The sequence below is a fragment of the Protobothrops mucrosquamatus genome, unplaced genomic scaffold (assembly GCF_001527695.2).
Source record: "Protobothrops mucrosquamatus isolate PMUCROS unplaced genomic scaffold, P.Mucros_1.0 scaffold_214, whole genome shotgun sequence".
Lineage (NCBI taxonomy): Eukaryota > Metazoa > Chordata > Lepidosauria > Squamata > Viperidae > Protobothrops > Protobothrops mucrosquamatus.
The window spans coordinates 166,428-190,511 of NW_015386290.1; the positions used below are offsets into that span (position 1 = coordinate 166,428).

Sequence of the window (24,084 nt, forward strand, 5' to 3'; positions counted from 1 at the left end):
ACTAGACTTAATGAACACCTAGTCCTAGTACATCATATTAGAGTGCTCTATAATTTGATAGTCTTCCATATGTTAACCTTCTATGCTCCTCTACAACCTCTAATGCTCTTATCCTTTCTTTCAGATGTTTATAGACTTTTATATATGCTTTCATTTTTAGTATTTTCTAGTTTTCTAGTTTTGTATATATATATTTTAGCTTCTAGTATGTTTTTTAATTGAGTATATTCCACCTCTCCAGGTGTGGGAGAGTTTACCTGCGACAGTGCACTTAATCATTGTGCCGCCAATAAACTCAATTCTTGTTTCTGTAAAGTTTTATAAAATCACTTCCTTTTTTCTTAAACACTAATAGGATGTGCCAAGTAATGGAACACATGAAAACAGATGTGTGAATTGGTCTATTTGTCTCATAATTTGGTTCCAAATCCTATTTCTCTTATTGTGTGTGTGAGTGTGTATGTGTGGGACCTTAATTTTCTATATGCCTGCACTTTTTACTTTTGCATTGAGCCAGAAAAAACCCCCGAATGCTTTGGTAAAAGCATTTTACTAGCTTCAGACAGAACTTGGAAATCTGGAATGTGCCAGGAATTCAAACATTATTTTTAAAATAATGTGAGTGTCATAAAGTGATGCATTATTACCATTAAGAGTTCTCCCTGATTAGTTATCCTAGGATGTGTGAAATAAGAAACTAAAGATGGAATTGAGGAATACCAGGCATTATGAGTCAGATCTTTTAGTGGAGGTAAATTCTTAAATGTCAATTAATTTAACAGAGCTTCTTTGCCACAACGCAAAAGTCACTGCAAAACAAAATATCTGGAATTGTCCAATTATTGGCTCATCAGCTTAGTATTAATCTTAGTGTTTGGGTTATTGGTGGCTCTCCAAAGTCTCAGTTAGAAATCCTTCAATATGTCTACTACCTGATTGTTTTAATCAGAGATTTCATTTGATATGAAAGCATTAGCAACATCAGCTCCAGCTTAGTCAATATTAGATTAGATTAGTCCATTAGAGTAGCACTGATGATGTTACCTAGTTTGGTTAATGAAATGCCTGCAAGAAAACAATCACACTCAGAGAGCACCAAAGACCCCTCATTTCAATCCTGAGCCACAAATACCGTGTTTCCCTGAAAGTAAGCCCTCCCCCAAAAGTAAGCCCTAGCAGCAGTAAGATCATCAGCCAGATGGGGGTGTGTGGCCAGCTGACATTGGGAGTGTTTGGAGCGCTATGGGGGGAGGAAGATTTCATCCCCCCCTTTACCTTTTCCCCGAGCAATTGCCACTTGGCTCTTAAGGGACTGCAGAAGGGGTTACAAGGGAAGAAAGTAAGTCTGTTCTTCCCTGGATCGATTTCAGAAGCTGCCACCTAACCAGCACCAAGGCCGGGCTGCTGAGCCAGCTGCACCTGCTGCTGTTGGGGGCCGGTGGTGCCCGGGCCAGGCTGCTGTTCCGCCAGACTGATGGGCGGCAGCAGGAGCAGCTCCCTGCATGGGCCATGCGGCTGCTGTGCACCCTTCCACTGCCCTGCCTGACCTTGGCTCTGGTTGCAGCTCTGCTGCTGTTCTAGCAGCACCCGTGGGCCAAGCCCTTGGCACCCCCAGTTTCCGCCCGCCCTGTCTGCTGGCCCTTCTGCTTCTGAGACACTTACTGGCTGCAGCGGACACCAAGCAGCTGTCTGTGCTGCTTCTGGCCTCGAGGGAGCTGTTTGTCCTCCTGGCCACCCTCCTGCTTGATGCAGGGCGAGTCGTCCCAGATCTTCTGTTTGACCTCCGGAGTGCACCCCCCACTGCCAGCCTGCCAGGCCCCTTCGCCAGTGGCTGCCGGTGGAACCGCACTGCCCGTGCCTCTGACTCTGGGCTGCTGAGCGCCAGCCTGCATGCCTACTCGGTATTGCAAACGCCAGGCTACGGGCTGAACCTGGCACTCTTTGAGCTCTGGCAGGCACTGCTGCTCTCGTGCTGAATGTGCGCTTTTGGCCTCTACTACAGTACAGAGTAGGTGTGTAGGCTCGCGCTCAGCAGCCCAAAGGTGAAGGTGCAGGCAGCGTGGTTCCACCGGTGGCCGTTGGCGAGGGGCCCTGGCAGGATGGGGACGCTCCGGCGGTTGAACGGAAGATCTGGAATGACTTTCCCCGTGCCAGGCAGGAGCAGCCCAGTAGGGCAGCCCAGAGCAGTGCAGCCAGGAGGACAAAGAGCCCCTGTGAGGCCAGAAGCAGCACAGGGAGCCTCTTGGCGCCTGTTGCGGTTGATAAATGTCCCAGGAACAGAAGGGCCAGCAGGTGGGGTGGGTGGAGACTGGGGTATGTTGAGATCTTGGTTCATTGCGGCCACAAGCAAGCAGACGGTAGGATGGAGAGGGTGGGGCTGACGGTAGCAGCATTCCCTCTCCCGTCGGCCCCCATGCTCTCTACCTCCTGTACGTGAAAATAATAAGCCCTACCTCAAAAGTAAGCCCTAGTGCTTATTTCAGAACCCAAAAGAAAGTAAGACTGGGTCTTACTTTTGGGGAAACATAGTATTCTCCTTTAATGGGAGTTAGTTGACAGCCTGTGATCATTTGGTCTCATTCACATGTAAATTGGGTAGCTTTGAGGTTTTGGATTTGTCTTTTGCTCAAATGCAGCAGGACCCTCAATAGAAGATCTTTATTAAGCAGCTACCTACAATGGCTATCCGGACCTCCTTGAAAGTGACCTTCATGGAAGACACGGTATCACTCAGACTAAGATATTTTCACTGATCTAAAAGCAGCTCAGCAGCTGTGAGCAGGGTTCAGTTAATTTCTGGCTCAGCTTCTATGCATCTAAAATCATATAAAAGGCAATATTTCTATCTGCAGTGTTGAAGCTCTAGAGAGCTTGTAGGAATCTGTATTCCCATTGGTGGGAACTTACTTCAACCCATCTTCAAGTTTCTTCANGGAAGTCATGTGTTTAGTAAGTCCATACAGGTTTTCCATCTTAGTTCTTTACCTTCAATTTACAGGCTTTAAAGTACTACCCAGAACACTCCAGTCAGTAAAAGTAAAATAATTGGATGTGTAATATTGTATTACATGAAGAATGATTCAAAGGGAGAAAGATATTCTTTATATGTTTGGGAATACAGGTTCTAGCTAAACTAGAAGATTGAGATCTTGAGAAAATGGATTTGCAGAATATTATCAGAAGGCTAAATAACTGGGAATGAGATCAGTACACTTTGAATTGGATTTCAAGAAAGTTAAAAATCTGCATCAGCTATAGCATGAAATCAGCCTCTTCTCTTAAAAAATATAATAAATATAATATTAATTACATAGCAGAAGATTTTACCATCCTTATTTAGGCTTTTTCAGTTTATTTTTAAAGCTACCAGTTTAAAGTTTTCCAACCTTATCAAACATTGAATATATTTAACAATGTAAAATAAAACATTTACCTTGGTTATGATCCTCAGAAGTGTATACATTGTAAATTGGATTAGTTCCCAGGTAATAGATAAAACATCTTTATAGAGGGTTCAAGTGAAAAATTAGTGTAGCTGATTTCCAAGTATGTTAAGTAGTTAATTGAAGTCTGGCAATTTTAATGAAATTTTGTTAATATAAACCTCATATCAAGACTGAGAATCATTTACTCCAGTGTGTAGGCTGTAATTACTATGTTTTTAGACATTGTGTGTAATTTCAATTTTCCTAGAAATTTTGGGGACGGGGGAGGGGTGGAATCAGAATTTTTTTAAGCTGAGCTGGATGGGTGAAAGATACTATTTTAAGCCAGGAGAAATCTGACATAAACTTAGTTTAAAAAAACCCATTTTGTTAATTATGTATGCAACGTTTCCTGCTTCTAATAAACATCTTTACAGTAATTTGGAATTTACTTCAAATTCACAGTTGAGCAAATTGAGAATTGTCAAACATTTGAAGATAATGGCTTAATAAGACATGGTGACCTTCCCATATTATGATTAATTTGATTTTGAATTAGCATATTGTATGAACCAAATTATTTGTAAACCATGATCCAGGTTTGGTATGCTGAGGAACTCAGCCTCTTGTTTTTTGTTTTTGTTTTTAATTCAATAAACCAATTAAACCACAGCCCCTCACGTTTGGACTCAATGTAACTGACACTATAGGACTCATTTGTGTTTTACAGAATTTTTATTAAATTGTTAGCAAACATTCCAGATCACACAAAAAATTAACAGATGAAAGCAAAAGGAAGATGAAAGATACAAAAAAGAAAAGAACTGTTTTCTAAATGCAAGTCTTAGGAGAAGCAGGATATAATGGCCCTTTTTTTTTTAACCCACAGGGTGGCAAATACTATTTGTAATAGAGAGGCAAAGAGACGCATTAATATTTCCAGGAATGGATCTATTCAACTAGGTCAAAGGGTATCAGCAGCCTTTAGGGGGGCAGGTGAATGATTGTCCTGTGATATGACTGGTCCACAGGAGCTACCATTCATCTCCTTAAATGCACTACAGTAAGAACTGCACCTCAATTACCCCATGTCTCCTTCAAGGCAAGAATTATTTAGATAAAGAGAGACAAAGGTCAAATGGTACATTGGCTCTCCACTCATGTTCTGGATAATTGCCTGCATTTACTCTCTAGCCTTTTTTTTTTTTTTTTTTGAGAGAGAGAGAGAGAATATTTCAAGAGATAGTGCAGTGTTCCAGTTTCAATGTCTACCTCTGAGAGGAGTATAGATCTTAAGGGAATAAAGGCTCTAGTTTGTTCACATGAATAAGCCATCAGAAGAAAAAAATAAAGCAAAGCAAGCCAAGATGGCTCTTACTTTGTGATTAGGATAGGCACTTTGGGAGAAGGTATTTCCTGAAATGCTTTTTAGCCAGAGAACCGTAACTGAAACAAGTCAGGTCTCCCCACAAAAACCATCTTAGAAATCTTCATTCCAAAAAGAATACTGAGGGCAATATTTAAATAGAGTGGCACCAAAACAGTCTTAAGTTTAGAATTCTGTGGTATTGCTCTCATGTTTGAAACTTAAGAATAGTTAAGAAGGTATGTTCCCACCTACAAAACATCATCTTATGGTCAAGAATAGACATTCTGGTATCTCTTGTCATGTGATAAGCTTGAGTAATACAAGAATCCTTAGCATCAGCTATACTTCTTACCCTTCAATGTTCCTTCAATATTTACTTTCATTTACATTCTCAGATCTCAGAAATCTATACTAGCTATCTTGAGCTGAAGATTCCTCCCTCCTTACCAAGGGTGTAAAGAGAGAGATAAAGGAGTGGGGTGAGAGTTTTACCTTTTTCTCCTAGTCAAAGCTAGGAATTCGGTTAAAAAAAAACCCGAGAAAAACTCAATATAGCACACATTTTTAACTTCTCAAAATAAAAATCTGATCTAGAAAGGGTTTCAAATTTATTATTGCTTCTTGAGTTGATGCCAAGTACAAGTTCCAATGAAGTCAGTTTGGAGAAATGCTTCCATATGTGAAGAAATCAATAGCTGATTTTAAAGCAGAGTGCCAGTTTGAGCTAGGAGGGAAGAAATCCTTTCACTGTATTTCCCTTATAGCCAGGGAAATATCAGAGTTGCATGAAGTATTGTCTCGGGTTTCCAAGCTGGGCTGCAAAGAGAAAAAAAAATAATAAACACATCAAAATGGCATCACATAGTTGTAATTAAAATGAATTTCCCCAAGGCAATGCCCAGTAGCATGAGAAGAATTTATTAATGCAAATGCTGATTGTAACTATCATGTATACTTTCCTGATTGAAGAGGGCAGATTAACTATCAAAACACAGGATTAGATACCACAATCATTAGACTATGAAAGGTAGTAGCCTTGTAACCAGGCAGGGTAAGAACTTTGCTCAGCTGAAAATACAATTGCATGATCAATCGTTGGTATGAATGCATTTTCCCACAATTGTGCTGTCTTTGATGACACTTTTTCCTTATTGTCAGTATTGCATTTAATGATTGACAAATGGGATGGTGACTCTCCACCTGCACAAATAAAATAGTTTTGTTTGGCTGTGACTTTTTTCTAAATATTCCACGGATGCTTTCCCACATTCCGTGTCAAAGCTACCAGTTCACTTCCAGCCAAAAGTACCAGCTCATTATCTTGAAGGCCCTCTTTAGATCCAGACCTCCATCCAGAAAAATCTTAATAAGTTATCATCTCAAGAGGTTTACCTAAAATTGCTATGAGTTCATCTGGTGAGGCCTCAGATTCTTCCTCTGGTGCTACTGCTCTTAAGAATGGACTCCCCCTGACTTTGACCAGGCCTAGCACTTTGTAGCACTTTGCTACAAATACTGCTTTAGCTGGATGAAAGGATAAGGGTTCAAGCAACCATTTTAAAACCAACCCATGGATGCAGATGCCCCCTTTTTTTTAGATGAACCCTCTTTCTGGTGCACCATTTCTTTCCTGAAATTCAGCTATACCAAAGTTAATATTTTCTAATAAGGAAAAAAAAGTAGAGGAAATGTAAGAACCTTGAGAGAGAGTGACTAGTGAGATTGATATTCTAGGTGAGGAACACTAATTTCATGAAAGCTGAGTTTACTATGTTGAGGAGAAAAGTGCATGAAGGATTCCATAGACAGATATCCTGAAGTGAAAAACAGTTCAGGAAGGCTGGAAGGAAAAGATCATTAAAGTCCATACAGAAAGATGGGAAACAGTTGATGAGACCAATATGAGAACAGAATATTGTCATAAACTGAAAAACAAAAAGGACATGTTTAAAAATGGTAATAATGATATTTAACAGAAGCAAAATATCAGCAAATAATCTGAAGGAATAGGATTAGGAAACCTAGGGTTCAGAATTAACTGAGGCTTGCAATGAAGCTGAAAAAGCAGAAAGGGATTTTTTTTGGTGCATGCAGAACAAGAGGAAAGTCAAGGAAAAGCTTGATCTGCTACTTGACGATGATAACAAGATAGTAAAGGACAACAGAACCATTGAACTGCTTAATTCCCATGTTGCATCTCTGTTTTCACAAAAGGAAAAAGTAGTCCAACCTGCCAGAACTCACCATGGGGTGGAATAAGAGAAGTGTAGGTCAAAAATAGGAAAGGAGTAAATGATGAGAAAACATCCAGCTGCTTTGAATGAATTTTAGTCACGGAGTCTGGATAGATTTCATCTCAAAGGGCTGAAGGAACTGGCAGTTGCGATCTCAAGTCACTGGCTGTAATCACTGAGGATTGTGAAGTACAAGGGAACCGGCAGAACGTTGGAGAAGAGCTAACACTGCTTCAGTCTTTTAAAAGGAGAAATAGTAAACCTTGGAGTCCGCTTGACATTAGCAACTGGGGAAATCCTAGAAAGGATTCTCAAGCAGTAGGCCTGCATGTATTTTGAAAGGTATGAAGCCAAAACAGGTTTCTTAAAATGCCAAACAAAATGCAATGACAGAGTAACTATATTAGTAGGCCAAAGGGAAGCTGTGAATATAGTATACTGTACCTCAATTACAGTGAGGCATTTGATAACATTTTTCTTGATAAAGTAGGAAGGACGATCCCATTACAACCCTACTACTTCAGCAGATTATTAATATCTCAGGAGTGGGCTCCAAGTTAAAAAATATCTTGATAGATTTGAACATTGGACCCTATCCAATAAAATGTGGTTCACTGGGGAGAAAGGTAAGGTTCTGCACTTAAGGAAAGAAAAAACAGATGCACACATTTAGAATAGTACCATAGTACCTAACTTAGCAGTAGTTCTTGTGAAAAGGATCTAGCCTCCTAGTAGATCACAAATTAAGTGTGAGCCAGTAGTGTGTGGTAGCTCACAAAGAAACCAATGCAGTGTTGGACTGCATCAACATAAACGTTGTGTTAAGATCATGGGAAGTGATAGCTTAAGGCTGTACTGGTCAGAAATACTGCCCAAATCTTCATTGACATAAACAAGAAGGATGCTGAGGAACTGGAAAGAATACAGAGAAGAATGACAAAGGGGCTAAGGATAAATTCTGTGAGGAATTATTAATTATTAAATTATTAAATTAAATTATTAAATTAAATTAAATTATTAAAACAATGTCTAACCTAAAGAAGAAAAGGGGAATTTGAGATGTTATAGTAGTTTTACGATATTTGAAATGCTCTCACAGGGAAAAAGGTATAGATTTATTGTCCATCATGCTGAAGATAAAACAACAGCCAACAGATGGAAGATGTACAAAAAGAGATCCAAATAGGAAAAAAGGACTCGTATCCCGACTGTGAAAGCTATTAAACAGTGGAATAGCCAAGCCTCTGGAGTTGTGGGTATTCCATCACTGGAAGCTTTTAAATAAATGTTGGACAGCCATTTGACTGGGATGGCCTGAGCATTCCTGCCCTGGTTAGGAGTTAAACTCAACACTTCCAAGATCCATAAACCCTATGATTCTATTGTTAATCCTCACCTTAAAATAGCTTACTTGCTGGAATTCTTTAATCACTATTATTTTCATGTTAATAAACCCTGCTAGTGAGATTTCTGAGTTTCTTACTTAGAAGAAACTCTTTTAGGTTCAAGAAGTTAAAAGAGGGTAGAACCTCTGGAAGTAAAACTTCTGCTTACAAAATTTTGTCACTGGGCTATGACTCTTATATTTGTATATACACACACATGCGCGCGCACACACACACACACACACAAAACCAACCCTAAACCATTGTGTGGTAAGGAGATACATTGTTCATGCATCTGTTGCCCTGTTAAGGATGGAGAAGCAAAGAGGTCAAGGTGCTCTATCAAAATATAGTTGTTCTATCCTTCAATAGCCAAGGGAGCTTAAAGCCAATCTATTGAAACCAAATCTCATTTCGCTATCTAACATCCATGTAATGCTTTAAACCCAAAAATTTCACATGGTTTCTCTCTAATGTATTCCTAACAGAATATGCAAGTTTGATAGAAAAGGGGAATCTGTTAGTTCTCATTGTCTGACTTTGGGACAATGGAAACTTGCTGGTAATCTATAATAACTTGCAGTAGCTAGCTAGGACATCCACTGTATGGATAAAAGTCTATGCCCGGAGCTTCTTTCTGTTCTTCTCATCACTTGGTGCTGAACAAGCAGCAGAGAGGCAAAGCTTCAAAAGAGCTATTTTCTGTCCTCACAGCTGCCACTAGCATCTGATCTCTGTCCGAAGCAAAGTCTCTCTGTCACAGGGCCAAACACTCACTTCCACTTCAGACAGTTTTACAATTTCTTTGAGCTGTATGTTTTTCTATTGCTCAATGAGTTTCAACCTCAACAACTTTTAAGATGTGTAGGCTTTAACTCCCAGAATTCTCCAACAGCATGTGGAAGTCATACATCTTAAAGTTACTAAGGTTGAGAATGCTGGTCAGACTGGGATTTTCTCTTTTAAAAAAGGAGGTCAGTGGATTAACCTTTCATTTTGCTAATCAAAAAAGAAATTCTGCACGAAGGTTACTTTCATTAGTGATCATCTTACTATTTCATTGGTTGTTCTTATAGGAGAGGCAAAGATTAACACCTTTAATCTTGTCTTTTGTTAATTTAATACAATTTCCATTCTTCCTGAGTTGTGACAATAATCAGTGAAGTTTGAACAGAAGGCTAAAACTTCTTTCTCCCCACCCATTGCATCAAGAACCATCATGTTACAAAAAAAAGAGGCTCTCATCTATTGCACATATTGTGCTTGCAACAGATGCATTTCATTCTTCTTTCCATCTAGTCTAATGACAACAGCAGAAAAAATTAGAGGGGATTCCAATTTTACCTCAGCAGTTCAGCTCCAATGACACTAGGATCCAGTTTCTTCATAAGTCACTCTTCTCTCAAAGCTGAACAGCTGGGTCTGCATTTGGCTCACAGATTGCAAATAACTTTCCCATCTCACAAGCTATTCCCTCTCTGACTCTCTGCTTTTTTGAAGCTAGGGATATACAGTTGACATAAAGTAGAATAGAAGGGCTCCTTAAGATTTGGCATTGGATTAAATTAAATATTTGTTAATCTCTGGCCTTTCCATGTTTTTCTGGCTTTATTGTACAGCTTAAGAATAATTAAACTATCTAGGCTTCTTTTTATATAGAAACATACATACATACATACATACATACATACATACATACATACATACATACATACATACACATGTGTATATATGATTCAATTATACAGCTGAGATCAGTTATGAAAATGGCTGTATTGAATGGGACTCTGCAAAATGCATTTTATTATTCAGGTATGTGTGAAGAATTCAGAGCAGACCTGGAGAATGGGGAGAAATGGGGAATGCACCTATCTTCCAAGAGTGTCACACACACACACACACACACACACACAGAAAAATTAACAAATTTCCTCCAAGTCTGGCTCAAAACATAAAAACTGGAATTAACAGAAATCTGAACCCAAAAACGTTTAGTCCAACAGATTTACCGTTGACAATTTAGAAGTGAACATACAAATTCTTGGAATGACTGCAGTAAACATTTTAAAGATTGAAATCTGCCAAAAATGCACTAAACTGAAAAGAGATAGGCAGTGGAGTCTTAGAAGCTGTGCCAAAGATGTCTAGAGTCTCTTATAGGTATACAGCAGGACGACAGAATCAAAACTGGGAAAAAAATTGGAGGCTCAATATTTTTATTTGGCATGCACTTATATCTAAGTAGAAGGTAAGGGGAGCTGAAAGAAAATGATTGGCCCAAAGTGACAAATTCTTTTCTCCTTCATAGCTAGTTCAGGAAGGATTTCAAATGTTTATATTTATTTATTTAATTTTGCTTAAGAATGTATATGGTTGCCCAGCTGGAGTATTTCAACTCTTAGTCGTCTATGGAAAACAAAACAATAATTAAAATCCAAGGAGTTAATAGTGATATTTATATTTATACTGCACCCAGAAAGAAGCTCCAATAATCCTGGCCTCAAGGCATGCTGAAAAAGTGAAGTTTTTACTGCCTTCCTGAAGGCCTGCCAGGAGGTAACTAGAGTGATTGCAAGCAGGACCCTCCAATTTAAGAATGAGTAGAATTTTCTTTCAAATGAGACTGAGAGTCCACAATTCTCAGACTGCGTCCTAACTCACATACGGCATTCCATGTAGATCAGGAGTCTTCAAACTTGGCAACTTTAAGACTTGTGGACTTCAACTCCCAGAATTCCTCAGCCAACTCCCAGTCTTTAAAGTCTTAAAGTTGCCAAGTTTGAAGACCCCTGATGTAGATGAATGATAAGGTGACCAACTGTCCTCCTTTTGTAAGTTCTGTCCTCCCTCGAAAAGTGTCCTCCTACATGTCCTCCTTTTCAATATTTGAAGACTAAATTGCAGGGCTTTTTTTCCCTCTTAGAACGCTCAGAACAGCGTTCCGGCACCTTTTTTTGATGGGTTTTTTTTTCAACTTTTGCATGAGCTGTGCTACTCCCCCTATTGGCTTTCAAAAGCCAATAGGAATTGCTGCTGAGCAGGCCAAAACACCCGGCCGGCAAACTTTGCACATGCAAGTTGTCTGTAGCGAAGGCGAATTGGCAGGAACTTTGCACCCCTCCCTGCTACCCAACTACACCATCTCCTAGTTAGTTCCGAAGATACCTGGAGGAGACTGGAGCGGTAAGTTTCTCTTGATCTTCGGCTCTGCTAGGGCAATAATGGCTGTGGGCGCAAGAGGCAGGGGCAGCGGGGGTTCTGCAGGCAGGGGTGTGGGGTGGCAGCGGCTGGCTGCCCCCTGTGCTGTGGGAGCCGCAGACCCTCTCTACACGGGGCTGCGCAGGGTGGGCGGTGGTGCTGGCGGGGCAGCTGCAGGCGGGGTGTGTTGACGGCGGGCTGCCCCCAGGGCCGGAGCCGGCACGGCTGGTGCTTTGGGAGCCGCGGGAGCCGCTCTACATGGCGGGGCAGCGGTGCTGGTGGGGCGGCTGCGGGCGGGGGTGCGGTGGGCAGTTGACCTTCCATTCGCCGGGCCAGCTTTTACGATATTTTTTTCTTCAATTTACTTGTGTCCTCCTTTTCATTGTAAAAAACTTGGTCACCTTATGAATGATCTCCCTCAGTGGTTTTATTTAGATGCCAAAAAGAAGCAGGGAGTGTAGAGCCCTGAGGTCTGCTAGAAAGAAGCACTCACCACCATCTAGAATGAGCTTTGGAGAAAGAAAAATCACTATAACACCTCCCTGTCCCAACTATAATCAGTGGCATTGAAAACCACTGAGAATCAAGGATGGATGTACTCCCGCAATTCCACACCCACTGGAGCTTATCAATAAGTGCACCAAGACTCTTTTGGTACTGTATCCTGGCCTGAATCCAGGCTAGATTTCTAGAAAGGAAAATTTGGAGGCAAGGTGAAAATTGTCCAGATTTATTGGTTCCAACAAAGGTTTCTTAAGGAGAAGACACACCAGCACCTCTGATAGAGTCTGTGGAACAGGGGTCTTCAAACTTGGCTCTTTTATGACTTGTGGACTTCAACTCAGCATGCCTGGCTGAGGAATTCTGGGAGTTGAAGTCCACAAGTCATAAAAGGGCCAAGTTTGAAGACCCCTGCTGTGGAACCATCACCACCCTCTCAAAAAAATCAGTGCATGAATTCACTCACTTGGTCCCTCCCTTGAGGATTTAAACAATGAGCAAGAGAAAGGATCTGAAATATGGATAGTTAAACCAACCAGGACAAGTATGCATTTCCTCAAGATCAACAGGCTAAACTCCTCCCAGCTAACAATACGAAACCATGGTCTAATCAGCTGCATAGGATCTGCAAAGCTGAAATCCAACTTCAAACAAAACAGAGTGACTTTAATCCACCCAAGTGGGTTAAAACAAAAAAGCAAAATAAAATGAATGAAGTCTTCTAAATATTAAGGCAGATATGTGATCAATATGGGGGCAACATTAGACTCTTTCAATTCTGCCAACTTTCCTTTTAGGGAGCTAAATAGAATTGAGTTTGCTTGTTGTCCACAGCAATGCTAAAGGCTGGGTTTAGATTCAAGCAAATACATCTGAAACTCTGAATATACCAATATTTAGAATTGAAGTGGGCCTGTATGTACAATCTAATTGTATTCCTACATTCAAGCAAATGCTTCATTAGGACTTCAGAAATAGCCTTTGTCTGAGAAGTTTAATGGTAGTGGTCAGCATGCTGGCTGAGGAATTCTGGGAGTTGAAGTCCACAAGTCATAAAAGGGCCAAGTTTGAAGACTCCTGAACTAGACTATAAAAATGAATCTTATCACCAACAGAGCTAAGCCTTCATAGGAGGTCTAGGACAACTCACTGTGGGACAACTCACTGCTGGACAAGAGTTACACTAATATCAAAGGAATAGAATAGAATAATTAAAGGATGCCAGAGGAGGGACAAAATGAAACGTAAATTACAAAAAGTAAAATAATGTTTAAATTAATTTAAATAAATTGAATTGTTGAATTGTCACGCAGCAACCTATCCCACTGCAAGTTGGCCACAGTGAGTTGGCAGTGAGTTGTCTCATTGTGATGAGTTGTCTCATTCCATTCATAGGGTTTTATTGTATATATACTGCTCTTTAATTGTTATGTGTTACTGTGTGTAACACCAGATGTTAATGATTTATTCTATGTATTGTACATTGAATTGAGGTTTTCATCTAAGAAGCATCTTTAAAGATAATTCTATTTATAAGTAATCCCATCTCCTGGCCATGATTTTCTACACAATGCTTGTTAAGCATAATACAGAATTCACTAATTCGCCAACCTGCCACATCTATATAGGGTTATATCCTTTCCTTTTCCCTATTCTCTTTATGGCCAAAGAAGGTGGCTCAGTTCAGGTATCACACAAAGTTAAAATGAAATAAAATTACATTATGACTTAAGCATAATGCAACCAATACTTAAGAAGCTAGTTACAAAAGGCACAGGGGATTTTGTTTCCTAAATTCATTATTTAATGTGTGATTGGGAAAGAGGGATCATCCTTTTCTTACAAGCTGATTCAAGGCTGTTTTCTTTCGCTGAGAGGACCTGCACTGACCCAAATAAAAGGGAAATATGCAAATTACTCTTTGAAAGCTATAGAACGGGGGTGTCAAACTCACAATGTCACGTGACGTGTCGCGACGTATCGTGACTTTTTTGCTATTGCCGGCAATGGGGCAGGCGCGGTTTCACTATAATGCATCCGGCCCGCAGGCCAGCAGTTTGACACCCCTGCTATAGAAGCAGTCTGCAGCCTACAGTATGCCCCACAGATTGCATGTAAATGGTGGCTATATTTGGCAGCTGTTGTGTATGGCAAGCCATTCATGAGCAACTGCAATTTTTAGGTTTTTTTGTGTTTTTTTTTGCATTTGTAGTCACGTCCTATTATTCACTGGGAAACCTAGGAGCTAGCCTCCCATGGATTGTTTGCTATGTGACTGGATTCCAGAATTGTGTTTCTAATCCCTTTCAAGCCAATGTTTTGCATATCAAAATGAGTCTTGGAAATTACAGTAATCCTGCAAAGGTGTACTCTGGGCCTCTCTACTCAAATAAAAAAAATCATCTATCCAGAAGAGTAATGAGTTTGTGCTTAAAGACAAGCTTGCAACTTAAGCAAATGCTCTTTGAGCCAGTTGGAAACATTTGTTCTCCACATGAGAAGCTAGGATATGCACTAAACACAGGGCTTTTCCATTCCTGTAGATGCTCAGTTTCTTCCCAAAGGACCAGCTATCAGCTGAGCCATGGCTTTTGGCTGGCAAACTAAAACAGCTGAAATCAGTTGTGGTCAGATCACCAAGGAGAAGCACGAAGGACAGACTTTATGAACTTTTGCAAGTGAAACCCAATATCATTTCTTGCCAGGAGCTAAAATTCAATTCGTGCATGAGCTTCTTGGCTCTCATGTTCCACATTTCACAGTTTGCTGACCCTTGGTTGATATTATAGCAGAAGTGGGGCTCTCAGCATGCAAAGAGAAAAACTTGTTTCCAAGAACAAATATCATGTCTCAAATGCAATCAGATCAAAGCTTTTGCATGATGTTGCTGGCTTGCGTCCTGAAACACATTGATGAGGGTGGGGGAGGAAGTATACAAATAGGACTTTAAAGAGCCAGAACGTAGAACAACTTGCCTATTTTCTTCATTGTGCCCTTCAGTTTCTTCCCTCAAGGGCTTTTCTGCCAGCCAAGTACAATTCTAGCATTGGGGCAAAATAGTAAGGAAGTTTGAAGATCACACAGAGAATGAAACATATTGGCAATGATATGAGTTTATCTCAGTTAATGATTTAACAACCCTAATACTTTGTACACATTGATGATTGCAGCCATGGAATCGCACTTATAGCATTATCTCTTAAAATTATGTGAAACCCCCCCCCCCCCATTGCCACCAGCTTTTTTCTAATGTCCATATAGTGTTTGAAAACATCTGAACAAGAGAAGGCTGCTTGCACTGGCTCCATGCATTTTGGATTCCAAGAAAGATGGAGTACTTATATTGATTTTGTGGAAAGCTAGAATCCTATACATAAGAGCTTCACATTTCTTTATGGCGGAGAACCATTCATCCTGAGATAGAAAGATTCTTCTATCAATCTCAGGATGTTTGAGCACGATTAACACATTAGAAGACAGCTCACTCAGAATCGTAAAAACTTGTCATTATTCATTTACCATTTTCCATCTACATTGGATGGTTAAAGCCTTTGGTCAAGAAGCTGATTTTCTCAGTCAGCCACTGAAAAGCATCAGCTCTGAGATACTGTGACTATTTTTTTGTGAAGTACATGAAATGGGAGTTTTCCAATGTGATAAAGAGACATCCTAGACCAATCCGCATATTTTTCCGATAGATATCAATTTGAAGTCTCCTCCAGAGGTTTTAGTACTTTTAAGCATTTTTACCTTTAATTATTTGAAAATGATAATTTCAGGCTTCATGCCAAATACAGCAATAAATTTAGACTCTGCAGACCTGCAATCCTGTATTTAGGAACCTTATTTATAGCAGAAACAACAGGGCAAAATAAGTTTTCTTGCTGCAGACAAGATAGAACGCATGTGCACACAAAATTTAAATTTTCAATGAAAATTGGGCTGTTCAGTGCCTTGAGAATGGAAGACACCTGCTAAATGCTGATATAATGGTTCTGCCTGGGCTGGAAACCTTTTGTTCCTATCCTGGTTCATTTCCAACAGGTATCTTGTTAATGGATTTAATCTTTCCTGAACAAAATGTTCATATAAACAACCCTATATGTTTTGGATGCTAGAAACATGAAATAAGTAACTTTTTTTTTTAAAAAAAATCCACTTTTCTGTTTTGATTTAGGGGGTCAAAATGCTGATAACGGTGACGCCACCCCATGAACCTATCACTCTCCAGTCACAGGCTCCACCTCCACCTATTCTACCAAAACCTGGAACCGACAACCTTAGGCTACAGAAACTTATGAAAAAAGCAGCAAAGAAGAAGGCCACCTTATCAGCACAACCAACCACATCATTCCGGTCGAATCTGTCTCCTGTAAGTGAAGCTAGTCCAGACTTGGAGCACAATGAACGTTCTTCTCCACTCAAGTCACCAGAAACTGAAGTCCGTCTCACTATCAATCTTCCACCCCGCTTTTCAGTCAAGCCCATCATCCATCATGTTCCTTCTCCTTTCCCTAAAGGAAGGCCCTTCACCTTCACAGTTACAGAACAGAGGAGTCTTTCAGAGCATCTCAAACTAACCGTCTCACCTGCCATATCTCCGCATCACAGACCGACAACTCCCGAGTCACCGAGGCAATCCGCAGAGTTCCCGTCAGGTCCCCCTACTCTCTTGTCCCCTGCCTTTGTTTCTCACAAACATCCCATTTCCTCCACTTCTCAAGTGGAGACGCCAGTCCTGGCCACTCATGTGGCTGAAACGCATTCCTCATTTCACAGTGTGCAAGCACCAAGGGTTAAGTCTCCACTAATAGGACAGCCAGAGGAATATTCAAGTCGTGTCCATTTGCAAACAAGCCATGCAGCTTCATTATCAAGCCAGACATATGACACATCTTTTGTACAGCAGCCCAGGTCACTTACTCCCAAGTTAGATGTTTCTACACCCCCTGAACCACCCACCAGAAAAATGAAAGCTGAAATACTCCATATCCCCAGGCAGTATACCGCGGTTACATCCCCAACTCATCAGCTGGACAGGCCTATAACTCCAAGAATCAGCAAAAGCCCTGAACCACACACTGAAGTCCAGAGACAGTCAGGCTCCAACACACCACAGTACACGAGGCCAGAAACGACCCTTCCTGCACCATCCACTGTCCTGCCACAAAGGTTAAACCAGCAGGCTGTATCACCGCCACCGCCGCCACCACCACCATCTGCCTCCCAGAGTCCTGCCAGCTCGTCACTCAAATCAAAGCCAGCAGTGCCCCCCAAAAGCAAACTTAGTGGATGGTCTCGTCTCAAAAAACACTTGGTAGTGGAATCTGAAGTTCCTCAGATCCAAGTCTCAGAATCTGAGCCAGAGCAAGGAAGAGAAAAGACAGTAACTGAAATTTCAGCAGCCGACCCAGGTCAGGAGAAAAAAGGAACCAAGTCAAAAGCCATCAAGATGTGGGATGCCATCATGTACCAGATGACAGTCAGCAAGGAAAAAAGGCAACAAGCTGAGGAAGAAAAGGAAATCAGAAAAGAGGGGATGTTTTCATTCCGGCGACGTTTACCACTGCTTCTCCACAGGCCACACTTTGACGCCCGGAAACTGAAAGAGCTGGCTTCCAAACCCATGACAAAGATCACTACTCTGTTTGATGTGCGTCGTATCGAACGCCAACCATCTGAAGAAACGCAGATGGGTTTTAATAGGAGGGCGTCTGGGTGGCAGGTGAAGGAAAGAGAAGAATAGATGTTTCCTTGAGAAGATGATCAGTGGGCTGAATCTGAAATAAATCCAGATTTTACTAAAGCAGCACTTGAGAGGGGAAAAAAATAAAATAAAATCCTTCACAGCGTCATTATCTATATACCGAAAGATGAATATGCCTGTTTTACTCAGGTTTAACAGAGAGAGCCTTGTTTTTAGAATAACAGCCTATATAGAAATAAGAAGTTAAAACCATCTGCTGAAATAAAATATAAGATGGAACAGAAATGTATTGGCTTGCTCCACCAAGCCTATCTTTTATTCTAAAATAATGCCAAAGATCTTGGCTTTTCTTCCATGTTCAGTCAATGGCGTTTTGAACAGAGCTAAGCAATCATCCCACATCATGGTACACATGTTCAGGATCTCTCTCTCCCCATCCCCCTTTTAAGTTCAAAAGCTGTCCACAGGTTTAGACCTTTTGGTTAGAGGACAAGATGAGTAGGATTATATCTAATAGTAGGAGCAATGATTGCTTTCACAAGCTACTTTCATGTTTCTGGCAGGGGAAAAAAATGTCTCTCATGTATAGCCTAAATCTAAATTGCAGTACTAACATGCACCCACAATTGCAGTTTGAAATCAATAGTTATACAAGAACAAGGTTCAAGATGGCTTCCTATTTTTAAAAGATGACATTAAAAAGATAAAACTGTTTGGCTTAGCTCACATGAGCATAAAAAGTTGTCTGGCAGGCCTCTTCAGAGAGAAAATTTCAGTTTCCCCATCAAAAGAATCATTGACAGGTTTAATATCCCATAGATGCAACTTCCTAGAGTAGAGCCTTTGATAAGGCCCTTAATGAATAGGTACATTAATAAAGATACGTTTTCCTTAAGGTGCTCTGGTAGCCAGCATCACAAAATAAGCACTGAATTGAGAAACAGGGCAAGCAGTGTTGATTCCACAAAAGCCGGGATAATATTCTTTCTTGGGCACCCCTCAAGAGAAACTCAAGTTGTGGAATCTAGACAATTCTGTACTTCTCTTAACTGCAGTGAAATCAATTTAAACCATTTGCAAAATGTAGCATGGCCACATCAAGGATATTTTCCCCTAGAAAGCAGCTGCAGACCAATTTTAAACATCCCAAAAAGTGAAAATCCTGTGCAAATAAATATCAATTTACCCCGCTGAACCTAGCTTTTAAACAATGTCAGGCAATTGCCAATGCTCGAGGCCATCAGCTCCAAAAGATTAACAAAAGTTTTCTTTTTTTAACTCATGGAGGGAGCCTGGAAAAAAAGACTGTTGTTATCATCACCGCCATCACTAGCCAGGGATTCATAAAAGAGTAATGCTAAGCCATCTAGAATATTTTCCACTGAGATACTGCAAGAACACAGACGAGTCAGATATTCATATCACCGTTTTATGGAAAGATATTATAATCATGCTATGGCTAAATTTTAATATCCCAAATGCTAAGATAATTGCAAAACAGGAAGTAGCCAATGGCTATTGATGTAGCAGAGAAATAGCCACGGACTTCCTATTTTGTACCTGACCGAATTTGGCAGTTTTGCGATTAATGGCATAGATCTTCAGCCATTTCACTATCATTTTCCCATTGGTAGTTGTAAAACATGAGTATCCGCTATCAGAATTGGAAAGATTTAGGGGAAAGCCTTCCTTCCAAAATCCATATAAGGTCTTGACTATCAAACTAGACTCAAGGTGAATTTGGGAATCCTTGATGCTCTCCCCTCATAGAGCCAAGCTGTGTATGCATATGCTATACACTGATTTCTAATTATCAGTATAAAGATGTCCCAGCTACTGTTTCCTTTATGTATCATTCACCTAAATCTCATGCTTTTGTTTCTCTACACAATCACAAATTGAGAATGGATGACTTGAATGGAAAAATGGGAGCTGGTTAAAGTAGCATCTACCTGAGAGACTACAGGTATCTCTTTATGTCTTGCTTGTTTAACCACCTCATTGCAGCAATGAATGCTCAACCATCCCATTCCACAATGTTGTGGATAAGTAGAGTGCATCAGGAGAAGTGCCACTCAATCCTTCCAGGCTGTGAAAAAGGCACACATCCTTCAAGTTAAAGTTGGCTAGAAAAAGTATTAGTATGAGTTGAGTTTCACTATATATAGTTGTATGCCCAGTTTTTACTCCAGCATTGATGCTTTGAAAAGTGTGATGTGGATAGCAGATTTTAGACTACTATAGTTCTCTTGCAGGTCCTCTGTTTTATATCATAGGAAGCAAACTACCATCACCTCATAATCTGTTTTTCAGAAGAATTGCCAGAAGAATGAGAACAAACATACAATTCCAAAAATGCCATCACAGAAGGGATAGAAGGGAATCTCTGAGTTCTTTTCTGTTATTCCAGTATTTACACTCTCATTGTATGCCATGCAGTAGTAGATCATAGTTTTTGATCAGATCATTGGAAAACAAGTTTTTGTGTCAGCTGCCTGTTGCCTCAAGAAATCTCAAATGTGCGTATGAGACATGGAGCTCAATCTCCTTTAGTGTGAATACATGGAACACCAGAACTTCTTAGCCACATATATTTAGCAGTACCTCAGGGCTAAGAATCAAAAATGTTGAAACTGCAAGCGGTTTTCCTACCTGCCACCCAATTTACCAAAACAGAGTCAACTGATATATTTGTGTTCACTTTTGATTGGTGTGTTCTACTCATTATTTATATTAACAGTGTCTTAAAGTTTACATATAGGTAAGAATCTAAGGGTATCACATACTGTATTGCAAAAAGGGCAGGCAAGTAAAGCAATGTAATGTTAATGTCTTTTGTCCTAACTTTAAGGGCAATGTAGTAGGAGATAAAGATGTCCTGGACTGATTTAGCTGCCTTATTCTTTTAAAAGATTATAAAAGCCAAGTTCAGTTTCGGACATCTTCAAATATGTTTTTTTAGCCAAAATTAGTTGGGTCGTGAGAGAATTCTAAGTAAAGAAAGAGTACACAAACCACACTAAGGTTTCAAATGTCTGGTAGAGCAAGTGCCAATGTTTTGAGATGATAATATAAGACACGGAAGGTATGTTGAACACTGAGGAAATAGAAATATTTGGTTCCTAAGAGAAACAGGTAATATGGTAAGAAAAGAAACAGTCATATATGATGGAAGCAAAAGATGTTCTGGGCTTTTTCTGAAATTATCATGAATAAGCTAGGATGGTTTGTCGTTGTTACGGAAACATTGAGAGAATTCTTTTCACGGCTATAGACCCACGCATTTCAAAGGCAGTTCATGTGAAATCCTGACTCAAGAACAATTTTTATAAACTTTTGAGTATGTAGATTGAATAAAGTGTTTCTATGGAAAAAAAATGATTCTTGTTGCTAGTAGAGAGTCAAGGAATGCTACCCTAAGCAAACACAAGCCTCTCCCATACATCCCTTAAAATACACCACATGAATCATTCCTTAAATACTCCAAATCCAACCTCAGGTTGATTTTTGAGCTTAAAATGTGACTGGTCCAATAAAAGTCCACGTCTGCATTGTTTGTTATCTTAGTAAGGGAGAACGTGACAAACAGTCACTTTATAAAGAATTCTTCACTACTTGTAGAATTCTGATAGCAAAGCAAGACGGGACATGGTGAATATTATTGACTTTATATATGCAGAAAGGATTTGCAAATGCTATTTAGTACATCATCCTACCTTTACCTGTGAGTTTGGTACACAGGACAGCTATTTTTCCGTCACCCCATCATCTTCTATTGGCACCCTTTTGTACTGTCCATGTCCAATTGCCACATACTTATATTTCTTGCCAGGAATCCTGACCTAAAAATGAGGGTGAGAAATTGCAATTTCAGTGGTTAAAACCCAAATCCCTACCACCATTCCATCCTACAGTTTTTGAAGTGCTTTGAAAAACCTCAGTTTGACCATTAGCCATCAAATAAGGGCTGGTTTGATGCGCTGTGCTTCTGCTCCCTTTTCTTTGGCCTGAAAGTTTAAACTACAGCTCATTATTCGATACCAGGAAAACCTGGACCTCTGTATCCAAAAGCAAAATCACCTCAAACCTCCGCAGAAAGATAACTCAGACGTTAACAAGCAAATCTGCTGAATAGTTATTCCAGCTGCTCCTACACTTCAAATCAGAGGTCCCCAATTCCTGGTCCATGGATGGGTACCAGTCTGCAGCCTGTTGGGAACCAAGTCTTGAAAGTGGGAGGCAAGCATGAGAAACCATCCTCTCTCTTCTCCTCCCCCCGTGTCGCCACCAGTCCATGGATCCAGAAAAGTTGGGGATGCTACTTTAAATGATACTTCTTTGTTATTTTTTATATTGCATTGTTTTTCTTGTGAACTGGTTGTTAGTCATTTGGAATTATTTATATAAGATATGCAGTTGTATACATTTCCTCCAGCCCCCCTCCCCCCAAAAATAAATGCAATAAATAAAATGAGAACAGGGTCAAGAATACAGATAGAAGATGCAAAATGGGAAAGAGAACATAAGTATACACATTGCAAAGGGGAATTTTGGTGATTCCTTTTCTCTGCCCTTCTGTTTCCCATATTTATTCCTTAAATATTGATGCTATACTTTACAAAGCATTGGAGGTTTTTCTTTATATCTATTTAAGTCATCCATTGTTTTCAATCTCTTGACTCTTTTCCTCAAAACCATATGCCAAATTCCTGAATCTGCTTTATGTTGCATATAAGGGAACAATTCATAACTTTATTTTTTTATTTATTAATTTGTATCTTGCCTTATTATTTTGACAAGTAACAAGTAGTAAACATATACAAGACAACTTCTTCCTCCCATTTTCCCACAACAACCACCTTTTGAGGTGTTGGGCTAAAAAAGACATAGTTGGCCACTCACCTGGAATTAAAAAATACATCCAATCCAGTTTCATAGAAAATTAAGAAAATTTGCACAACTACCTTGGAGCTAGTTACTTGCAAATTTTCCTTTCCTCTGTTCAACCTCTTTCCATCCCCTTTTTGGATGGAGATATGGCAATGAAGCACATAGAATTCTGATTTGTGTGGAGGAACTGGGCAGGAATGTGTGACCCAGGATTAATCAATGTGAACATTTGTTTTTAGCTCCATAGGTAGAGGCAATATGCCTCTGTATGTCATTGGTTGGGAAATGCAAGCAGGAAGATGCTATTACATGCCTGACCTGGTTGTGGGTTTCTCCAAGCAGCTCCTTTGCTTTTGGCAAAATAAAACACTGAATTAAATACATATTTCACTTAATATAGTGGAACAATTTTCCTTTAATACGATGAACAGAAGAGCTTGCATTCAATGAGCTGAGGAAGATCCAACTGCATTCAGCCACAATAATGGAACAATCTTCCTTTTAATATTCACAGGATGGCTTGAAGGGTGCTTTGACAATGCTTTACATCAGGGGTGTCAAACTTGCCGTGTCACGTGATGTGTCGCAACATAGCGTGACTTTTTTCTCCTTGCCAGAGTTAGGGTGGGCACAGCTTCTGCATAATGCATCTGGCCTGTGGGCCGGCAGTTTGACACCCCTGCTTTACGTGAAGCATCTTTCCAAAGCTGCATTAGGAAGAGTGAAATGGAGCTGCTGTGTTGTTTCATTTTGCATCACTTCTGGGCCCTCTTCCAGCAAAGCCCCATGAGGCCTAACACACTTGGCCACTTATACAGAAAAATTAGCTTCATCATAGCATTTTCCCCAAAGGAAGCAGCAATCCTCACCTTCGAATTTGCATCTGTTTGGGAGCTCTCCTTGTGTTCCCAAAGGCTTCTAATATTCACAATGTCTCCAGCCACAATGTCCTAGGAAGAACACAGACATGATGAGAGGGTTGAACTGCCCCCTGTGAAAAAGTCTTATGTTTTGCATCCAATCTAGAGTCCATCCATATTGGTACCATTTGGTTGGTGATATTTATACCCTGACATCATTTTCATCACAAGATCAATATCTGTAGAAGAAATTGTATCTTTCCAATAGTAGGGATTTGACCACAGTTAAAAAAGAAGAAGAAGTTACCTTGCAGGGCATTGATTTTGTAGAAGACTGAGACACTTCCCCAGTCTCCCAAAGGTTTTTTGTGCTGGCCACTGCTGCAGTATTGGTAGGAAGGTCAATGGAAAGTTGGCGTGCTGGCTTTGGAGTTTTGCTGGAGATCTGCAAAATAATATAAGGGTGAACTAGTTTTCTAGTTTCAAACAACCTCTCTTTCATAGTCAAGCATCTT

At 40.1% G+C, this 24,084-nt stretch overlaps 2 protein-coding genes across 3 annotated transcripts in view; one reads left to right on the forward strand and one right to left on the reverse strand.

The window, feature by feature from the left end:
• The window catches only part of LOC107297936 (mediator of DNA damage checkpoint protein 1-like), a 29,015-nt gene extending 11,039 nt beyond the window's left edge, over positions 1–17,976 (forward strand). The window contains exon 2 of the mRNA XM_015827303.1: positions 16,290–17,976. Coding sequence (XP_015682789.1) covers positions 16,299–17,858 — 1,560 coding nt within the window. The 5' untranslated portion in view covers positions 16,290–16,298 and the 3' untranslated portion in view covers positions 17,859–17,976. The remainder of the gene's footprint in view (positions 1–16,289) is intronic.
• The window catches only part of LSP1 (lymphocyte specific protein 1), a 104,599-nt gene continuing 85,690 nt past the window's right edge, over positions 5,176–24,084 (reverse strand). The window contains exons 8-11 of one of the 2 annotated variants that reach the window (XM_015827321.1): positions 23,877–24,014; positions 23,579–23,659; positions 21,542–21,661; positions 5,176–5,610 (exon numbers count right to left, since the gene is read on the reverse strand). In XM_015827321.1, the coding sequence (XP_015682807.1) occupies positions 21,566–21,661; positions 23,579–23,659; positions 23,877–24,014 (315 nt within the window). In that variant the 3' untranslated portion in view covers positions 5,176–5,610; positions 21,542–21,565. Of the gene's footprint in view, positions 5,611–21,535; positions 21,662–23,578; positions 23,660–23,876; positions 24,015–24,084 lie in introns of both variants that reach the window. The other variant, XM_015827314.1, reaches the window with a different exon arrangement.